Raw genomic sequence first — 21,502 nt, 5'->3', positions numbered from 1 at the left:
ACCCCCAAATCAGCCCTAAGCATGCGGCAATGCCCACGCACAATTTGTATTGATATATGTACACACACGATATATATTTAGCAATACTGCATTCCAAAATCTTTAATACTATACAAAAATAATATTCATTCATACTAGCTTGTCCTATGCAGAGTCATGGGGGTCCAGAGCCTATTCAGGAACAAACAGCACAAAGCCAAATGGTATCGTTTCATTAAATTTTATTAAACAAAATATCACACAGCCAAAAAGGTATTGTTATACCTCCACTGTTAGCCAAGAAAAGAAAATATCAGGAGCAAGGCCTATTGCCTTCACCCTGCAGCTGACCTGTTGGGTCCTGGCTCCTTCACTTAAGCTATGGTGTAATGGTGCAGTAATTAAACTCAATACTCTTACATACAAAAAAACCTATTGGATAGACTATAATATTTTCTGTCTGTCTTTGAGAGGATTAGCTAGGATAGATAATTTCTTGCTGGACTCCAATTTGGTTTGTCCTTTTTGATAGAGAAGATTAAACTGTTAAGCTTAACACACATTTTTTTCCCTTTTAGTGGGGATGGGAAAATCATATTTGAGCTGTTTATTTTCAGATTTTACAGAAAGAACAAAACAAACCGATAAAAAAAAAAAATAAAATGTTGCATGTTGCACATTTAAATGAAGTTCATCACAGTTTAAGTAAGGTAAATTTCGGGGTATATTTTAATTACAATACAGTTTCAAACATTTGACTTTGGATAATGCATGAGGTATTGAAACGGGTCTTTGGATACTATTTATTTACACACAGTACATCAATAATGTACCAGGAGTGACATATGCAGTACAGGAAAAATTTCCACCGGAAATACTTTTGCAACACAATGTGAAGATCTTCCAAAACAGCCTTCACTTGTCACAGAAATAACTAAACTCAATAAAAAAGAAAAACAAACATGTTAAGTGTACTATACGTCAGTGGCTTAGTGCAAGACAATTGGTGGAAAAACATTCCAGAATGTTTTAGAATTCCCAGAAATGGCACCTGCAACAATGTGCTCACACATCACTGAAGGACAAAGTGATACCAAAGTCCTCCTTGTAGATGTCCCAGGTCTTCGGTTTGTGTGGATTGTCCAGTTCCTCCCTGGACAAATACAACCTAAAAAGCAAAGTGGGGTTGAGGAACCACACATATTGTCACGGATGTGATCACCTACATGAATGTGGCTGAGAAGATAATACAGAACTTCACTGACTCCCATGGAGAAAGTAAATGACATCCAAAAGTATTACAAAGAATTCTCAGCCCAGTATTGCCCCACCCAAATAAGATGTATATATGTAACTCGTGATTTGGCAAATGTTTACCTGTTTTGTTCCACAAACGAGGTATTAAACCAGAAATAAAAGGGACAGTTCTCATACCCTTTAGGAAGACCCTAGGTTAAAAAAATAAATAAAATCAGCCAAAGTTTAAATGAGACTACATTAAATTATTGAAAACGAGGATGAAACAACCATTAACATTCACAGTAAATATCAGAGCTACCAATTACTTCATTCAGTAAAAGAGAAACTGAACAGAGGAATTCCTGAATTTTAAATGAAACAGACCCAAGTAGGACCATTTTTCAAATGAGGAGGAAAACTCACTGCACTGGATTCAAACATGACCTTGACATCCCCACTCACGACCGGTCCATCTTGTAAACTGACCACCACTGCATTATTTCCAGCATCAGGGAACAGCTGCAGAGGAAATAAATAAAACAATTGCAGACAAAGCAATGAGGGAAAAGCCCAATGCGGACATGAGGAACTCCTAAATGTAATATTCACTGATGTCCTGCTTATACAGGAAGGGCTTATGTAAACACAGCACACATTCATCTTTTATTCAACTTCGACTAAGTGCCAGAGCTCCAAAAACAGTGATTGAGAACATAAAATGTTGAACGATAGGTCTCCACATGGAATACAGTTTTGTGGGTGGTGAAGAAGAGTTGGGCACAATCAGAAACATGAGAGCAATGGAGAAACAAAAAACTCAGAAAGTGTGGAAATCACAAAACCAGGAGCCATCAGCCAATAGCATTCACCGACAGTAATGGCCATGAGCCCGCCCCCCCAAACTGTCAAAACCACCCCCCATGTCACAACTCGAACACAAAAATTTCACTTGAACACAGAGAGCAGCCGATGGTAATCCACTTGGCATTCAAGGGATATATCAAACCTAGAAGCAAATAAACATTAGAGAAAGAAAGTGACACTCTAAACATGATATGATGACTAGGACTGCCGCTATCGACTCTTTCTATAGATTAATCTAGCGACTATTTTATCAATTAGTCGATTAATCTAAATGAATAATTTTCCTCCAGAAAATCAACTTCACAATTTAAGTTAGTTTGTTCTCATCAAAATAAAATTGATACGCTTAGAGACGCAGACAGACATGCAATTCTTTTCTGTGCTCGCTGGTTTCATGTTTGTGCTCATATTATGCACGCAAAATGTTAAAACTTGCTGGTTTATATTTTTCACTTTCGGTTCTATTGCCCTCGAGTTTGACATAGATGTGATGCCACAGGCATGCCCAAACTTTTGACTGGTACAGTATGTGTAATCTATTGAGCCACATCTTCCATTTCAGTCTTATTTTATATAAATTTCATAAGTATAGACTTCTACAGTCGTTAGCCATTCATCTGCTTTGACGTTTGGGAGTGCCGTTATCTTATTTTGTACTGTCTAATCCAGTAGGATGTTATATGCTACTGACTGGATAGTGAGAAAAATAATTCCTGCTTACTGATGTACAATAATGATCTGAACCAAATAAGAAACGTTTCAATCCTTGCTTCACCTGTCAAATGGCTTACCGTGCATTTATCCTGCTTATCGCAGGCACACTGAAACACGGTCTCCCTACGCACTATGATCTTCACCTTCAGATCAGTGCCGTTTCCTCTGCCCACACCTGTAGAAGCAGGGGCAGCCAAATATAGAAAAATGTTGACATTCTGAATGGCAACCTGGTGCAGCTTAAGAACACAGACATGTAGCCTGGTTGGAGGGATGGAGGCTTCTTCTGTAACACCCATGAGGATGCTATAGATCAGAATGTAACAAAGTTTATTATATATATTTATATTTTAATGTCTTAAGATATGGTCACACTAGTACAAAACACTGTTCATCTCTCTTTCAGTTCCATTCTAGCTGCTCGACGCGTCAAGCAGGAAACTCACTTCCAGTAGTGAAGTGAAGTCGTGGGGCATTTTTGCTCAAGTTCATTTAAAAAGAACGGACCCGTGAATTTGCGTTGCTAAACCAAATGTGTTGTGCAAAATGGAAGGGGATACGCATTTTATATGCATTTACACTCTTATGACAAGAAATTACCATCACATTTAACCCTTTATGCTTATTTGCTTACCAGATGTGTCAATCCCCACTTATAACACATCTCTAGTTACCACCCGTCTTACGCATCTTGTGGTATTTTCAAAAGCAACACTATTCATCCACTGAATGAAAATACCATGGTACCAAACTTACCACGTTCATATTTCCCGGTCACACCCATTTTCGCTGTATGCAAAGACACTGGATATTTACTGTGTGTCACTGCACCTTAAGTGTTCATGGGTCCTAAATGGAATTGAACGGTAATTGGAAGAGCGGCATCCCTTACCTGCTATAGAATGAATCCGAATGCTCTTTATTTTCAGACTCTTCTCTGGGGGCAGCTGCCGGTTGTATTTATTTTTCATAATCTCATAGTATCCCACATACCTGCTCTACAGTAACAAAGAGGCCCGATTAAACCAGTCTTCTTCTGCCCATGTTAAACATTATGCATAGTTCTTCTGAACCCACAGGTGGCATAAACCACTGGAACCAAGATAATTGGCAGTGCTTAATGTACAGCCTGGGTTAAGATGGAACAACAGTGCAGATATGACAATACAATGTGAACTCGCCATTTAAAACTGCAGTGTGTGTGTGTGTGTGTGTGTGTGTTCCATGGCTTTACCTGTGATGGCGTCTCCACTCCCTGAAACTTAGAGCTCTTGCTTTGGTCTGTCCTCCTCTCTCCAAAATAATCTAAACTGTCCTGCAAGAGCAGACATTATACTGAGAAATAACAGCACATACAAGGAATAATCCATTTGGAGTGTAGGGAGGTCTGCTTTAGAGACAGAATGTGAGATTCTAAAAGTCAACTGGAAAGAATAAGATGGTATAAACTTAACACACTATGACCCACCCCCTCCCAAATGGACTTTGCCTATTTCTGGTACCTGAGCACTTTCAAACTGGTCACTGTCAATCAGCCAAGTGCAGATCATAGTCCCAGTACGTCCTGCAGAGCACAATTAAAGGAAGCAGTACTCCTGAGTACAACACCCAGTCATTATTAACTTTCAAATCAACACATGAGTAACAAAGTAGTTCCTGCTTATTAGTTTTGTCAGATTGGGATGGATGAGGTAAATAGACCCATTCAGCTGTACAGTAGCTTGCATTTACACGAAGCCCCCAGCAGGGGGCAGGGGAGAACTGTATTTGATGACTAACATCGTTTGGTCTGTTGTATACCGTTTCATCATGCAGACCTGCAATATCTAGGTCTTAATCTCCATGTGTTACGGAGAAATTTGAATTTTGTGGTATAGATTGTTTCACTGTGTTGGGCCGGTGCAAGGCTGTGTAGACGATCCTTCACATGACACCAACCCCCATCATGCCTTGCTTACCCTTTCCTCCTTTACAGTGGATGGCGATAATGTTCCTGGGATCGGCGGCCATCCACTCTCTCACGCTGGCTGTGTACTTCAGCATGGCCCTGTGCCGAGGCGTGGGGTAAGCAGAGAGAGAGAGAGAGAAAAATAAAAATAAAAAAAATCACCTCTGATCTCTGTAATATGCAGATAAAGCATGCACATTCCGGCCAACCGGTACATTTATCCATCTGAATTTTATCAAAAGTGACTTACAGTAGAACAAACTGTTACCATTTTTGTGTGCTCCCTGGGATTCAATCCCATGACCTTTGCATTATTACAGTGCACTATTTCTTGAGCTACAGAAGCTACGCCAAGGGGCCATGCACATAATCACAGAGTGAAGAACCCTGTGGTTGACACATTGCCACAGTTAAAGGAGAGGTCACTTACTCCAGAGAGGGAACATTGTGGTCGTCGATAAACACTCGCTCCACTCTGTAATGGAAGAACTGGGGGTCGTAGCCCTTCTCGCCTGCACAAGTAATCATAAAGTTATACTGACAGCCAACTGAAGTCAACCGTAGACACTGCATGATGTAACCTATGGTAGATTATAGGACAAGCCAGTCATTCACCAGCAAAGTGTTTTTCTCGGAGCTAACACCCATCTGTGAGTCCAGTCCAATACTTCAAGATCATTTCGGAGCATTAAATCAAATGTTACCATTCAATCAGCTGTCAGGTTATAAAAGCAACTGTAAAATTACTTACTACAGAGATTATACACTTTATAATGATCCTCATGTTTGGTATCCAAGAATCTTGCCACCTCCTATAAAGAAGAGATAAAACAGCTATTTACGATACAACTAATATCAAAAATTTATTTATTTAAAGTAGCACTCTTCCTTTATTATCCCCAAGTATTAGCTGTGTAATTTTCTGCCAAAGGCTAAACAGGGCTAGTCTCAAATGTTCAATTCTGATTAGGCTTGTTGAATAGCTGCATATATGACATATAAATGACAACTGCATGTATGTTTTGTTTGTTTGATATATATGTGTCGGACAGCTTACTCTGATGGGGTTCCTGTAGAAAGACTGTTTCCCCGACGACGGGAATGACATGGCAATGATGCGGTCTGGAACCAAAGCGTGGAGCAGCACACTATCATATAAGTGACAGTATAATATATATATATATATATATAAATAAATAAATGGAATAACAGCACACTTTCACACTTTTCATAGAAAACAATTATCATACAGAGGCAAAGTAACCAGATTCCAATCAAAGCTGCTAAATCAATACAAGACTCTGCTCCACTTACCTGTGACATAAGTCAGGTCCAGATCAAACCCATCCTTCTGGTAGCGTCTTTTGTTTTCTGACACCTTAACAAACAAACAAATATGGTTTATATTGCAGTCTCAGATCTATGGACAGACTGGTTTTGACAAATTCAATTAAGAGATTATGCCAGTAGCACAGGTTTAGTGGCACCGAAGGCTTAGAGTCACATGAGCAGAATCCACCCCAGCCTGAAGACAGCTCTCTACGGCCTTTAACAAGATCTTACCATTCTCCTGGTGACCTTCTCCAGCTCCTTCTTCTGGGAGGCCAGTCTGAAGATGCGAACCAAGATGATGATCCTCAAGGCCCTGAAGAAGCTTACCACCCTATGAAAATGTCAGAACATGGGCCAATGAGAAGATGCCAGGGTGGATCCATGAGGAACAAAGAGAGCACATTAATTCAACAATAAAGTTGCTAAGTGGACTAAAACATACAGAACTATAGCGGCAGAACTACTGCAGCTGAGCTAGACACTAAGGAAGCACGGTATCCTTGGGAAACCATTTGCTCAAGGCTTCCCTTACCCGTAAGACTGGGACAGGCAAACAGCCAATACCTGGGAATGAGTTTGGCCCCAGACAGATCACTGAAGCTGTAGACCATGGTGATGATGAGGGTGACGACCACAATACAGGCATCTGCAATGTTTAACTTGGAGCTGAAGTACACTTTGAACCTGAAACACAGACAGGCCACCATAGCCAAAGCGCTTATTAATGAACAGGCAAATGTAAACAGGCACCCAGACTGTCGCTATTAAGGGAGCAGTTCATAAGTTGAGAAGTTGCGGTTCGTAACTATTTTGCAAGCTTGCAGAAAAAAGAAAAAAAAAAACCGAAAAAAAAAACCCCATGTAGTGTGCTAACACACTGTTAGATTTCCTTCCTTTTGAACGGCAAACAGGTTGAATCAGTGAAAATGAAGTTTATTAGGACTCTTAGGATTCAGATTGGGAGAGTGGATTCGATGTGACAGATTTCAGCACAAACAAACAGGAAGGGAACATGCAAGAATTGAAATAAGTGTTTGATCTCAGAGTTCCTGCCAACTCCTACGCTTCATCTGAATCAAAATTAAAAGAAAAATATCATTAGTAATTAGTAAAGGATGGTAAGAGTGGAAGCTTGTTTTGCAGACTTTGCCCAACGCCTTCAAACACTCACATCCAGCATTTTCACACTCACCCTTCCACATAGACTCGAAGGATCACATCCACCAGGAAGAAGAGCGAGATGGCCAGAGACACCGCCTCTAGAGTGTCATGCACGTGGGACAAGCGTTCCGTCATTGCGAGGTCTACGATGACCAGGGTGATGTCCACCAGGATGAGCACCAACCCAAACACCCTTTGCAATGGAAATGCAACACCATCAAGTTGGACAAAACCCCAAACCCTGATAGCAGAAACATCTGAAGAGCTTCTGAACTGCCTGCCTTTTTTAACTGGGCTTCAATGATCCAGCCAAATTTCACACACTCACCGGAAGCCAAAAGACATCACAAATGGAGCAATCTTCTTTCGGATATGACTGGAAAACAAGCAAGTGAAGGGAAATAAACCAAATCATTATAAATGCTAAAAGTGACAGGCTTTACCTATACACACGCTCCCTGGGCTACAACAGGTTTATCAGAACATAACCCCATCGTAAGGCAAAAATGCTTTTTAACACAGTATACCTAACAAACATGACAGCCTAGCCTACCTTAATCATGCTTAGAACACTTACATTAGCCTACAGTTGGACAAAATATAAAATTATTAAAAGTAGTGTCTGTGTGTGTGTGTATATACACACACACACACGATTCATTACTCCCGTAATCCCCAACACTACAGTTCCACAGCTCATGTAAAACACTGTGTATACAAATAGACATTTATGTACATTATTCACGAGATATACAACACCATCGGTGGGCAGGATTATTATGTGTCGATCATTAGTTGGTTCTCATGTTAAAAGAAAAAAAAAACAAAAACTTATCCACATTGGATTAATTCAGTCAGTGACTGGCAATTCAGCACCCACATGGAGTGTGGTGTCACTTACTGGTGCATTGTATCAGGATCATCGCTTTCCTCCTTTCCGTCATCAATACTAACACTGGCCTCTTCTTTCCCATTGCTGTCAACTCTGTGGGGGTGGCGCCGTGGGGGAGGGTACAATGTCAGACATCAGGATTACATCACACATCAATTTTCTTTTAGGTCCGGTAGAATCACAGCCACGGATTGGAGCAGATTCATTGGTCTAATGGTCATTCAGAAAGAAAAATCATTCACCATCACCAAAAAAAAAATCAAAAAAAAAAAAAATCACAAAGCTGATAATCATTACAGCTCGGAACATAAGCCTTTTAAAACTCGCATAAAATGGCACTGAAGAAAAGCTGTGACACATGCCAGAAATGTAATAACGAACACAGCATGAATGGTGTTGTTAGCTTACCCATTAACTTTGGGGCCTGCCCCGGGGTTGAACAGCACTGACGACATTTGCACAAGAAAGAGAAACCTTTACAAAAAACAAAAAAAATAAAAATAAACCGCACAAACAAAACAGACAAGGAGATTAGTACGGTCAAAAAAAAGCTGCGACTGTTTTACAACATTATCAAAAACACCTGTACTATTACCTACATCCACCATCAGGCAACAAGCACAGATATCCATTCACTTCACATACCTTTCATCTGAGTTACGGAAAAGTGACTAACTTTTCACTCACTGCACAGTAAGCTATGTTTTTGATGTTTAATGAAATTTCAAAACCGGATAACACCCTTGAAATACGTCCAGCTCAGCTGAAAATGCTTTGCTTTCCAAACGATAAGAACGGATTTCGTAATTATAGCTCATTCCATACGTAATAAACACCTAATCACTTAAAATAATGCGACTTAAAGAATGAAAAATGTTCTATGTGACCTTTAGTTATAAGAATAAGATGAAGAACTTGCATGCAGACGTGCAAAGTCCCGTAAGGAAGAGTAATATAAAACAGACCAACCAGTGGAGGGGAGTAGATTGCTCTGGTCGCTGTTTTTTCGCTTTGTATGTGTTTTTCCCAGCTTGTTCGATTACCGCCTGTTCATTTCCAAATGTGTACGATACTACTTTCCTACTAGTGTTGTCCCCGTACTTCAGTCGGCTTTGTCTTGTGACTCTGATGGAGGACGGGAGAATGAGGTTCAAAGGTTGACAGAGGTATTTTTGTAACTCTTCTCCAGAGTAATTCCTCGGCTGCCCTGCAGACGTAGCGGTTTTTTAACTTCCTGCAGCTTCCCCGAAGCGCAGCGTCGCTTCCCCTCATCACTCAGCCAACTGCCGCTCATCCAGCTTCCTCGGCTTCCAGCAGTCGGTCTATTCGTTTTGTGGGTTTGTTCTCACCCCCCTCCGTCGACTAGCATGATTGAATACGTCAAATTATTTGATTTACCAATTTCTGCGACTGTGATTTTAAAAAAACAATATTAACTAAATAATTAACACAAAATGTCACATTGTTCCTCGCAAGTTAATTCGAAATAAACAAACAGGATCGTTTATCCAAAGTAACGTAGTTTATAATAAATTATACATTATAATAAACTACAATAATTTAAAAACATCCATCCATCCATTTTCTGTAACCGCTTATCCTATTCAGGGTCGAGGGGGTCCGGAGCCTATCGGCAATGTCTTCCTCTACAATTTGATTGGTTAACTCTCTGAAACATCTATCCATCCATCCATCCATCGCTTATCCTGTTCAGGGTCGAGGGGGTCTGGAGCTTATCCCAAAGACTTTGGCCGCAAGGCATGAACAACCCAGGACGAGGCACCAACTCGTGGCAGTAATTTTAAAGCAACATACTTACATTTTTATTTATAAAGCCAAACTCATTTAAATTAATAAATTCGTTAAATTAACCCGGGCTTCTGTTTAAAGGATACATCCTGTTCCAGCCAGGCGCTTTTTAGGTCTGCTCATCCATGCAGGTCACGAAGCAGAGATCTGTCGGATTGCCCACCATCTGATCCAGGAAAATTCCTGCGATAGGAGGACAACGCTGGTTGCAATAATGAAGACCATGCGGAACGAGCAGCCCCTATAAATAATGATTAAAAAACACTTTCGACATAAAAGAAGGTATTTGCGCGCAACTGGCAGCGCTAGGAGAACCTCGTCCCGTTCCTTTCTTTAAGGAATGACGGTATGTTTACATGTTTGTAAAAGAATTTAAACAGTATCGTGTAACTTTGGTAAACACTGCGCGGTTTGTAACTTGGCAATTTCTGTAATAAATGAAATGTATTATTTAACATCCGACGACTTTCGGTCTTGTTGTATAAATCAATATTTTAATCCCCCCAGGTAACATAAGAAATAAATATGAAGACGGTGTTTGCGACATTACTGCTGTTTTTGTTGCGGCGCGTTTCTGCGTCGTACCGATCCTCAGTACGTACCGCTCCCATGCAAGTCCACCAGGACCGCTACCTGATCGCTCATTTCGTATGTTTGATAAACGCGGGGCACAAAGTGGTATGATTTCAGTTATACATTACACCCCACCCACTTTTTTTAAGCCAGAGGAAGAATGCCGTCGGGAGCTGCTGGAGCTCAGGAGCAGCATCGGCAGCCTGCAGAGCAGCCTCCTCATCGGGGCGTGGCAGCTCAGGAACCTGCGTGAACATAATCATTTCTACAGGCCAAGTACGGAACATTCATCATCACCACCAAACTTAAATAAGACGATGAAAAGTGCTGAACTGAAGACAACCGCTCTTCCCAAGACATCAGGAAATCTTATTGTCTATGACCAAGGTAAGGATTTCCAATAAACAATATTTTTTTCAATGAAATATTTCTATAAAAGTAATATATTTATTGTTGAAATTTCTTCTTTTCAGACTGCTCCACGTTGTATAACAGGGCCCAGCCCCCTAGTGGGTTCTACCGAATCAGGCCCAGATCAGACATGGAACCATTTCTTGTGTATTGTGATATGACTCATGGGGGCGGCTGGACCGTCGTACAACGAAGACGGAATGGGAAGGTGGATTTTAACCGGTAAGCTATGCAGATTATGGAAAACCGCCTAAAATACTCAAAAAAAAAAAAATGTTTTCCGTGTTATTGTGTTCCAAATAGTTCACCATAATTTACGAGTAACAAAAATTAACCTGCCAATTATGATGTTTTTTTATATCTTTTTCCCAGAGACTGGGAGGAATATAAGTCAGGATTTGGCCATTTTAAAGAAAAGAATGATGAATTCTGGCTGGGGAATGAACACATTTATACTCTTCTAAAAGAAGGCATGTTCAGCAATATACCTCCTGAGTGTGACGTATACCTGAAATATCGTCGTCGAATATTGCTGTTTGCATTTTATTACGGCTCGTTAGAGTTTCGGCTTATATTACCAGGTGAGAATCTCATGAGGATCGATTTAATGGACTGGAATGGTCAGAGGACATATGCGTTTTACGAAAACTTTCGGATATCAGATGAGAAGGTATGTCTAGAGGTCGTAACCGTGACCCTGTCCAGCTGTGACGTGGTCAGATGTCACTTTGACAGACAGCAGGGGGAAAAAAATGCAGTCTTTTGATCTTAGTACCCTGCACCCTAAGACGTATCCTTCGGGTTCTGGCTCTCTCCCACTAGGGCAAGTATCGGTTGCAGTTTGGCCTTTACAGTGGAAAGGCAGGGGATGCTCTTTCTGGAGGGAGTCATATGAAGGACCAGTGGTCCATCTCTCACAACGGCATGCCGTTCAGCACTAGAGACCGGGACCATGACCGGTACCTGCAGGGCAGCTGCGCCAAGGAGAACAAGGGTGGCTGGTGGTACAACAGGTATGAAGAAGTGCTCCCAGGTACATAAGGCCACTAAAGAACTACAGAGAACAAAACTGACCACTTGAAGTCTATCACTGGATGTAGGGGTGCTGAGGGTGCTTCAGCACCCCCTCTGTTTGTTGGTGGTAATGCAGCGATAGACTACTGTCTGGGTTGTGACAATGCTTACAGATAAAAAGTAGGGATGTTCTGATCCATTTTTCTGTTACCCGGATCTGATCTGATCCATTTTATATTCTTATCTGACAATTCTGGTCTGATCTTTTAATAAATACAGAGGCAGTCCCCAGGTTATTACGAACCACTGTATTTAACCCACATTTTTAATATGATAGGGTTTATGGCAGTCTGTTTGAAAGAATGAGTTGTCCGTAAGTTGGACGTTCTTAAACCTGGCACTGCCTGTATGTACACATGCAGTAGACATCGGTACATTCTTCGTCTGATTAAGCCTTTTGATTTTGTAGCATTTTTCCTTACGGTGTTTCTGCTAGTGCCTAACTAGATTTCTATTAAACGACACTGTTGCCATCTCCTCTCGAAAGGATGGCATTGTGAACATTGCATGTAGCCGTTGGGCTACTTTGAGTTTCTATTTTAAAGAATTTCCACGTGACTGACATCTCCATAGTTTGTAGTTTCAAGCCACGTGCCTGAGGCTCACTGTAGCGCGTGACGGAACCTGACAATGTCTCACAGTCTGCGCAACTGACGTAAATTGTGTGAAGGCGGGAAATTGAATAGGTCGGGCTTTTGAGCGGGTTGTGGTAGCAGATACTGATATGTTAAAAAATGCCTGGATCGGGCCAGATTACGATTTTGGATATCAGCTCGGGACATCAGTGTTAAAAACCGAAAAACAGTCAACCTGTGTTTTCATGCTTGTTATCTTGTTAGCTGTTGATAGTTAACAGTGATACAAGAGAACTTCTCTATGCTCGAAGCCCTAAGTCAGTTACACTCTTTCTCACAGTCATCACAATATTGTTTAACAATGAGCAATTAGAATATAAACCTTCAGTAAAACGATGCCACTCATTGGTTGGGGGGGCATTTGTATTTCAGATGTCACGCAGCCAACCTGAACGGAAAGTTCTACCGCAATGGGGAGTACAAGGGCACGCACGACAACGGAATGGTGTGGCTCACGTGGCGGGGGCTCTGGAACTCCCTCCGCCACACCTCCATGAAGGTCCGGCCCTTGCTGTTCATGGATAGCCTGGGGAGTGGAGCAGGACCTGGGGAGTAGGCAACTAAGAAAGGCCCCTGCTTCCATCTGGAACAGGCCTCGCTGGACCAAACGACACGACTGAACTCAAAAGTATTATCTACTCTGAATTTTATGGCTTCTGCATTTACAGCCTAAGCAGTTTGACAGACTATTATTGTTTCAAAGTGTGCATTTAAAAAAAAAAAACTTTTTTTAGCAGCTGATAGTTAAAACTGATTTTTTCAAACAGATATGCAAACATATATATTGACCGGCTGTCTTGTATAGCACATTCTGTGTATATTCAATAAAACAGCATATTAAAAACCCTTTGGTGTCCTGGTATGTAATAATTAACGTCTAATTCATAGGATTTCAATCACAATGAGATGCAAATATACATGAAGGCATTGCACAGATTGGTCGTAGATATTTACTAAACTCCTCGCACAGGTGCTGAACCATTTTGTACAGTTAAAAAGCATTCAGAGGATAATTGTATGAAAAATAAAATGTAAAAAGCAAACTTTGTTGAACAGGAGTCAAAATTACAACCCTTAGGCCTTGAGCAGCTTAAAATCTGTAGCAAACAGCATCTGTAGGTGGTGGAAGTAACACTGCAGGTCACTGCAGTAACGGCAGGTGACCACGTCCCCGCCGGCCTCGCTCAGGCGCTATCAGGTAAGTCTGTGGATCTCCACCACCTCCACAGCGTCCTCCTCCCCCAGGTAGCCAGACAGGTCCATCATGCGCTGCTCGGACTCCGTCAGGCCGTAGTGGGATCGGTGGAAGCCGGCGTGGCTGGAGGCTGCCGGCAGGCTCTGGCACTTGTCCCGCCGGAGGTCGGTCTGGCAGCCGGAAGCGACACGCTGCCGCTGGCATGCGGCTAAGGAGTTGGCTTCCTTCAGCTTGCGGGCCAGGATGTTCCTCTGGATGGGCGAGGGGCCCCTCCTGCTCCAGTTCAGCTCAGCCCTCTCCACTCTCTCGGATTCTTGCCGGTCTAATTTACCAGCGATCTCTGCTCCAGGCCCAGCTGCCGGTATGGCTACACGGCTCAGTTCCTGGTGACCGGTAGCCCTGTCTGACCACCCCCGACACCTGTCATCCGCCATGCCTTCAGTCGGGCTGGGTCTGGGGCGACCCCAGTCATCCCGCTCGGGGTTACGATATGGATCCCACGTCCCGGCCCTGCTGCTGGCCTCCCTGGCTTGCCGTGGGGTCACCTGGGTCATGCTCCTCTCCCTGAAGGGCCGCAGCAGCTGCTGGGGTTTGGCGTCATGGAAGCTGGACGTCCTCTTGAAACTGGCGTTCCTCGGGTGACCAGCTCCCATGCGCTCCACCATCTCCACCCAATCCGCCACACGCTCGTTCCGCCAGGCCCGAGACGCTGGGTCCCCTTTTGGGCTGAGCCGGTCCGGGAGGGTGGCCGATGAACTTTTGCCCACTTTGGGCTGCTCTGAGAAAGGGGATTTGATGCGAAATTGGCCGAGGTTGGCCTCCTCTTGGCTGTCTGAGTCTGGGAACACTGGAGTCAAGGGAGCAGAGGTGGAAGCGGTGGTCTCTAGCATGGTGTCGTCGATGGGGCTCTGGGACACGTGGTAGACTTGAGTGGCCTCTCTCAGACCCTTCTTCTTCATCTCCTTCAGCTGCTGTTGAGCCAGCCGGTACCCAAAAATGGGCGGGACAATCTTCTGACCAGTCGGGGACACCCTCTCTTTATCCTGGAGGGGCTGGGGGAGGGTCTGTGGCGGCTGGCAACCCGGCGTGGCCTGCAGGCTCTCCGAGAAGCTGGGCCGTTGCAGGCTGTGGCCGCAGATGGAGGCCTCGTCCGAGTTTTTGCGGCCGCCGGGCGAGTGCAGAGAGCCGCGCCGCACTGAGGTGCACTTGGGGGCGTGGCACGCCTTCCGCCACACGGTCACCAGCACCGTCACCACGATCACCACCAGGCACAGGGAGATGCCCACCACAGCTACCAGGTTGCTCCCCAGTGAAGTGTCGACGGGAGGGGGGGACGACACGGAAGGGGCGGGCACTGCGGGAACATGGAGGGGGGAACACACCACGGTGGTGATTTACAGGATTTACATGGGCTTACTGACAGAAAGAGAGATCATTGAAAAATTACCTGCTATATTACAGAAAAACTTAAAGTTATGGGCCTTATTATACAATTTACCTAGTGTATATAGCAGTGGTGTCCAACTTTTATTTCAATGAAAGCTACTTTTATGAGAAATTAATCTGTGTATTTCACTGATTTGGGGAATCCCCCTAGCTAGATTGGGGGAGGGTTCCCCATGATGATGTATTTCTCTGATTGGGGTGGGGTTACATTTTGCTGATTGTCAGGGGAAGGGGGTGAGCGGGTGGGGGGGCTAAGGGTGCCATGATCAACTATTGCGTGTCCATGTCATGAAGATCTACCTGTCAATCCCAATCACCTGGCTGGAGACCAGTGGTATAAAGGTTTAAAAAGTGATTATAAACTTAATTAAAGTGATTAGAAGTGATTATAAGATTAGAAGGATTATAAGTACTGCAAGTTATGAGAGAGTCTTCGCTGCAACCTGGAAGAAGTGGGTGGATCAAGATGTGGGCGGAGCAAGATGTGGGCGGAGCAAGATGTGGGCGGAGCAAGATGTGGGCAGAGCAAGATGTGGGCAGAGTGAGATGTCACACAATTATCATATAAGGATACAAGATGTAAAGATGGATGACATGGTGTGTATTTGTTGTTTAGACTGTCATGTCACGGTAATTAAGAGCTGAAGGATCTTAGTATTTACTAGTCTAAGTAATAGAATTCCTACAAACACTGCGCATGCCTTTATGTCTTTTTAAGTAGAACACATTGGTATAGAAACACATTAAGGTTAGGTTTTGCGATTCACTGAAACAAGATTAGGAAAATATTCACGATACTACTTAAATTAACCACAACCATAACGCTAACCCTAACCTCCTGGTCCACCTGTGGTACCATTAACGTCATTGCACCCATATATAGTAACTGAGTGACATCTAGCTCCGCCCACATCTCGCCCTGCCCCATCCAACAGGCTGCAGCAAGGTGTACTTGCAATTTATCATTTGTGGAGCTGGTTTGTGACATTCTCCTAAGATCCAGGGAAAAGGGTTTTGCATATGGTATAAAATTTTGATTTGACAGGAAGAGGGAGTTGGCATGGTCACCTCCCCCCATGTGTTGTCATGTCATCTTAAATCCATCATCTCCTTTAAGGAACAATAGCATTTAGAGATCAAAAACGAACTGTTGGACCTCAGGAAGACATACGACACTATGTATAATTTTGAATGATATGCAAAGCAAAAGAAACCTCAGAAAATTCACCTACTTGCACAGTCCTCCAAGGAGCAGTGAGACTGCTCCCTCACCAGCTTGCTGCACCCAGACCCACCAGCAGGAGGCAGCAGACACTCGCGAAAGCGCTCCCGCGTGCCCTCCCCGCAGCTCACGCTGCAGCGACTCCACGCCTGCCACGGTCCCCATGTGTCTTGCATGGGTGGGCGACCCAGCATAAGGCGTTGGAAGAGACAAATGATGAGCCTCTTTCATGTACATATCAACTTTGGTACCGGAGATAAGAAAAACTACAAACTAACAATGGAATCAGTAGCGTAACGCAATGAAGACATTACATTCTCGGAAACCTCTTAGGAAACGAGGAAGGGCTCACCTGCATTCCGCTGCACAACGATGCATGTCTGCGCCAGACTCCGAGAACTGAAGTTGAGGACGAAATCAAAGCAGTATCTATGTCTTCCCGGGTCAAAGGCTGAGCAGTTGAACTCGGTTTCATTCTCACCCTGGGTGAGCCACCTGTGGGCGGCCTCCTGGCCTCCGTCCCGGGAGAGGACCACTTTCCCACCGGTGAAGGCGCAGGGCGGGGGCAGGAGTCGCACGGCCACCGCGCCCTCGCACCCGGCCACATGCGCATTGTCCACCAGTAACGCGTAGGAGAAGATGCGTGACAGGTAGAGGGGCCCTGACATCATGATGTCTCGCTGGGAGACACGGGACTTTAGAGCTACTGTGATGTAGTCCCTCTCAGTAAAGGGAAAGACACACTCCAGTTCAACCCGCTGTGATCTTGTGACCTTAACGTCTCGCTGGATCCGGGCCTGGACCTTATCAATGCTATTCCTTCTTATTTGGTTGTACTCCAGGTACGTGATCTCCAAATAAAGCGATGAAGTGCTGAAGTTAAAACAAGGCTGGAAGTGCTCATTTGTAGAGATGCTGATCTGGAATGAACTTGAGGTCTGGTTGCTGGTCCTCTCCACAGAAATATGGAAAGTAGGCCATTGGATGTGCAGTACCTGGCTCCACCACTGGGTGGCGTTGTCTCCGTCACAGATGCCATCGCCATTTAATTTGAACCTAAAACTTCCAGCATAGCGGAAAAAAGTGCAACTTAGCTCGAGGGCTCCCTTTTGCTGGCTGCCGCTCAAAGTCTGCGAGGCCACGGTGAGGTTTGTATCCATGTCCACCAGAGACAAGGTCATAGTCCGATCTGTGGTTGCGTTGTGATTGCAGGTAAAATCTAAGAAAACACTCTCATTGCTCAGAGCAACGTACGCGGAGGGCCAGAGATGAATTTTGGCCAGAGCTAGACGAAAAGACAGAAAGAATGCAAAAAAGAATGGGCACAGATCATCGTCAATGAACACTTATGGTTAAAATGTATTTTTTATATAGCTGAATATTTGAGGATTTTTTCTCCTCTCTGATTTTCCTTTTTTCTTTCCATTTCCTTTTTTCCAGTATCACATTCTATTCTTTATTTATTATATTGTTATTTATCTATTTGTCTTGTTATTTTATTGATATTACCGGTACAAGTTTTATCACGGCAGATCTGGCCACTTTTCATTTCACTGCAGGCTATTGTATGACTGTATACTATGCATGTGGCAAATAAAAATCTTTGCATTCTTTAAGAATTTTCGTTAAGGAAGTTTCACTGGGCTGCTGCTCTTCAGCACCTCCTGAACCAAAACTGGAAGCCTTGGGGCTAAAGCTTGCAACACCAATACTATACAGGAGTGACAAAAAATCAGGCTCTAACAGACGTAACTTTGGTTTGAACATGGTGGGTTAGATCTCCACTGATTTAGGGGGAGACATGATTATTGGGGGGGTTCAAGTCCCAGGGCGGAATCTGATGTTGTAGCTTTTAGTAAGATATTTAACTTTTGCCATATACCCACAAATAGGTTTAGAAATGTATTAGTCGTGGTTAAGCAATAAAAGGCAACATTTACAGATGCAATTTTCTGAAAAAAAAAAAAAACTTTTTAATGAGCTGACGCATGTCTACATTAAAAATCTAAAAATCAAAAATCAAATTAAAAAAATGCAACGCAAAGACAGTAAAAAGGCCTGCAACATTCAGTCTTCCTTTCTCTGGCGTTTCCTATTTCTGTCGGCGATCTGAATATCCCATCGCTGACCTTCAAAGCGGCTCACAATAGCAGGTGGCACAAAATGCAGATGTCGTGTATTTATAGTCATCAATGGGTATTGTTTTAACTGGACGTCTATGGAAATGGTTCAGTCCTGGACTGGCTAAAACACAGAATTCCGCAACAATATACAACCTATTACAACGAGCGGCAATTTTTAAATTTTTCACACGTGACAAGCCCAGTAAATGGCCGGCTTGCAGGTTTTGTGCTGTATACATATCTGCTACAGATGTCAGTAATCTAATAACCAGAAAAACTGCATACTTTCACGTATAACGCCATTTTCGACGGTTTTCTTCAAAGCCGCATTAAGAAAGCATAATATGGGAATATTTCAGCTCCGGTGAGATATGAATTTATCTGAGTACAAATAAGCTGTGATTTACAAGCAGAGGTCTCACTCACCGCTTCCCCAGAGCAGGAACAGGAGCAGGACCACCGTGGGGGGACCCTGAGTCATTCCGGCTGCTACGCTCCGGGACCCCCTTACCCCGCATGACCCACAGCTTGCCCCTTCACGGCAGCCAGAAGCGGTGAAGAGGTCCTTGATTATCCGTCTGCCCCCGGCTCGTCGCTAGGCTCTCGCCGTTTCTCCTGTCGGTCAGAATCAAACTTTCAGGCTGTGGACGCACTAGGTGCGAAAGGACCGCCGGTGTTGAGGGGGTCCACAGGGGGTCCGCAGGGTAGACTCCGAAGAGTCAAAGCACTCTTCGTTCGCACAGCACAATGATATATATTTTTTAAAAACTTTCTTTCTGTTCTCTCCTAGTCAGGGAAAACCACCGTTAGGAATAAAGCATACACAGAAATCCTGACCCATGTCACTTGCGAAGAGTTGCAGGATAAAAAAAGATTTAAGATTGGAAAGTTGAAAATATTTGTTAGTAGTCTTCGTTCGTTAGTTAAACTGTCTATAATATTCTCTCAAGATCAGGAAAGTAGATGAGCAGGTGTTGCTACAAAGTCATCCAATAACTATGACTAATTAATCTAACATTATGGAAATCCCTTAAGATCAATCAAATGCGGTTCCAAATAAAAGCACGACTTGATCCATTGTATATTTTACTGGAAATGTTTTGAAACGTATCCCAAATACTCTTTTAAGTATCATTCCACAACAATGGGATAATACTACAGTGATTTTTTAAATAGACTGGAGATAGACATTTCATTTTGCGTGTCAGGGAGCGAACATAAAATTCGTTCACAAGTCCTAGCCTATATTTTTCCACGGTGAATTTGTATCGCACCATGTCATAGCACGGGCAGTTTCCCAAAACCTCAATTGCTGTCCAAATCGATGACTACAATTTTCCCCTTACAACGCAGTTGGCGCTCTGGATGCTCAGCATAATACAGCGTATAATCGCATGTGATCCAGCGTCCTCACCCTGCCTGCCACCGAACATGTAATACTAACAATATGTGGAGGCGTCAAAGAAAAAACGCAGGAAAAGTGCGCGTCGCTCCTTCCCTTAGTGACACTGAAAATGCAGCCTGAAGAGAATTTAAAACAATGCATGATAAATACGCATAACGAAACGTATCGATATGCAGGTATAAATACATGTGATACATTGTTTCCCTTGTACCTTCACCGCAGTTTGAATTCCAGTAATGAAAGTGGTGTTAAATAATTTATTGCCTTATCCATCTGGGGCTGACATTGAGGCTCTGTACTTACACAATGTACTTACAGTTGCTGCGAGCTGGAAATACCGTCGCTCTTCTTAGCGATCGTAGCTTTCTACTCTCAGGCACCGCGAACAGTGAAGCGACGGTCACCTTTGTAAGCTGCGCGCATGTCGGCTCTCGTGAACACGGAGGAAGATGGTGATGAATGGGAGTCGCGGGGCTGCGATGGACGCACATAATACAGGGGAGCGCTGCTGTTCAGCGGACGGTGAATGAGAGCGGGCAGGAAGATCAGGCTCCATAGTGACACCCACCAGCGTCCCTCCCCGGTCCCTCTGCTCCCTCTGTCGGTAATTAGGAAGCCTTTAGCGCTAATTCAATTAGAACTTGGCTGGTTGGATTGGTCCCATGGTAAATGCCTATATTTACTACGTGTAGTGAGTCAAATCCATCGGATTCTGGTTTGACATTTAACTACTTCAAAATACTTCTTATATATTGTTACTTGAAGCTCTCTCGTAGGATCTATGACTATTCAAAGAAACATCTTTGAGAAACGCAAAAAAAGCGAATAACTAACTGAACCAGGTTGCCGACGAGGCCCTAATTCATACCTGGGATGTTCAATACATGAGGTCGCGTTAAAATATAACTGATGCAGTAACTCAATCCACTATTAACCCCACTCCTGTAACCTCTCCCCCTATATTCAGCTCCTTGATTTCACACGTATTATTCTTACACTCCTATACATAATAAATAGAGTTCGTATTGGTTAAGGGCATAAGCGGTCAGCTGTTTGCTTAGCCACGCTAGATGTGACGTCAGGACCTGTTGCTGCGCATATCAGCGAGGTTCCTAAGTGGATTACTTCTAGATGGATGTAAAGTGGTAAAAACGATAATTACCTTTGAACAAAAAGTGTCAGCAGAGCAAATAAATGTAATGGAGAAGCAGTATCCGCCCCTCAGAATAGATCTCTGTACAGATCCTGTATCCCTTCAGGGGTCAATAGGCAAACGATGCAGTATGGCACTCTCAGTAAACAAATCTGAGTTACAGAATCCTGCGAGGTACTAAAGTACCATGAAAAAAAACATGCTGCCACTAAACTGTACAAGGCACCTTTAAGTACCGAAGGAGGAGAAATAAGGGCAAATTTTTTATTTTATTTTTTATTTCGGCTAAGAAATGACCAAGTCATCAATAGGAACAAAGTGTTTTAA

At 43.4% G+C, this 21,502-nt stretch overlaps 2 protein-coding genes across 3 annotated transcripts; one reads left to right on the top strand and one right to left on the bottom strand.

Annotated features, from left to right (window-relative positions):
• Positions 1-204: 204 nt before the first annotated feature.
• Positions 205-21,442, bottom strand: LOC111840439 (thrombospondin type-1 domain-containing protein 1-like). Its single transcript, XM_072702399.1, has 25 exons — positions 20,339-21,442; positions 19,044-19,232; positions 16,847-17,779; positions 16,505-16,663; positions 13,827-15,180; positions 13,088-13,157; positions 9,099-9,349; positions 8,538-8,603; positions 8,139-8,222; positions 7,566-7,613; positions 7,269-7,430; positions 6,641-6,760; positions 6,308-6,407; positions 6,059-6,122; positions 5,802-5,866; positions 5,496-5,556; positions 5,175-5,256; positions 4,755-4,843; positions 4,299-4,360; positions 4,031-4,111; positions 3,689-3,794; positions 2,874-2,971; positions 1,642-1,737; positions 1,357-1,427; positions 205-1,147 (listed from the first exon to the last, which is right to left on the bottom strand). Exons 2-25 carry the CDS (start codon positions 19,096-19,098, stop codon positions 1,045-1,047), a joined length of 4,380 nt encoding a protein of 1,459 aa, XP_072558500.1. The 5' UTR covers positions 19,099-19,232; positions 20,339-21,442; the 3' UTR covers positions 205-1,044.
• On the top strand, positions 10,132-13,477 carry fgl1b (fibrinogen like 1B). Of its 2 annotated transcripts, XM_023805379.2 has the most exons (8): positions 10,132-10,284; positions 10,446-10,532; positions 10,661-10,898; positions 10,985-11,144; positions 11,295-11,392; positions 11,504-11,592; positions 11,745-11,935; positions 13,004-13,477. In XM_023805379.2, the coding sequence occupies exons 2-8, from the start codon at positions 10,464-10,466 to the stop codon at positions 13,185-13,187; spliced, it is 1,029 nt and encodes a 342-aa protein (XP_023661147.1). In that variant the 5' UTR covers positions 10,132-10,284; positions 10,446-10,463; the 3' UTR covers positions 13,188-13,477. The 2 variants fall into 2 exon arrangements, with proteins under 2 accessions (XP_023661147.1, XP_023661148.1); XM_023805380.2 differs by lacking the exon at positions 10,446-10,532 and having other exon boundaries at positions 10,264-10,284.
• Positions 21,443-21,502: the final 60 nt, after the last annotated feature.

Source organism: Paramormyrops kingsleyae, chromosome 18, assembly GCF_048594095.1.
Source record: "Paramormyrops kingsleyae isolate MSU_618 chromosome 18, PKINGS_0.4, whole genome shotgun sequence".
In the NCBI taxonomy this organism is placed as follows: domain Eukaryota; kingdom Metazoa; phylum Chordata; class Actinopteri; order Osteoglossiformes; family Mormyridae; genus Paramormyrops; species Paramormyrops kingsleyae.
The sequence above is the reverse complement of the archived record's forward strand: the minus strand, read 5'-3'. Positions and strand labels throughout refer to the sequence as shown.

Excerpts from the sequence above, each read along its gene's own strand:
- fgl1b (XM_023805379.2), top strand. The coding sequence starts at position 10,464 with ATGAAGACGGTGTTTGCGACATTACTGCTGTTTTTGTTGCGGCGCGTT. Across the intron at positions 11,393-11,503 it reads TTATACTCTTCTAAAAGAAG|GTGAGAATCTCATGAGGATC; the intron begins GCATGTTCAGCA and ends TTATATTACCAG. Across the intron at positions 11,936-13,003 it reads GGTGGCTGGTGGTACAACAG|ATGTCACGCAGCCAACCTGA; the intron begins GTATGAAGAAGT and ends TTTGTATTTCAG.
- LOC111840439 (XM_072702399.1), bottom strand. The coding sequence starts at position 19,098 with ATGACTCAGGGTCCCCCCACGGTGGTCCTGCTCCTGTTCCTGCTCTGG. Across the intron at positions 6,123-6,307 it reads AGAAGGTCACCAGGAGAATG|GTGTCAGAAAACAAAAGACG; the intron begins GTAAGATCTTGT and ends TTGTTTGTTAAG. Across the intron at positions 1,148-1,356 it reads TCGTTTGTGGAACAAAACAG|GTTGTATTTGTCCAGGGAGG; the intron begins GTAAACATTTGC and ends TTTGCTTTTTAG.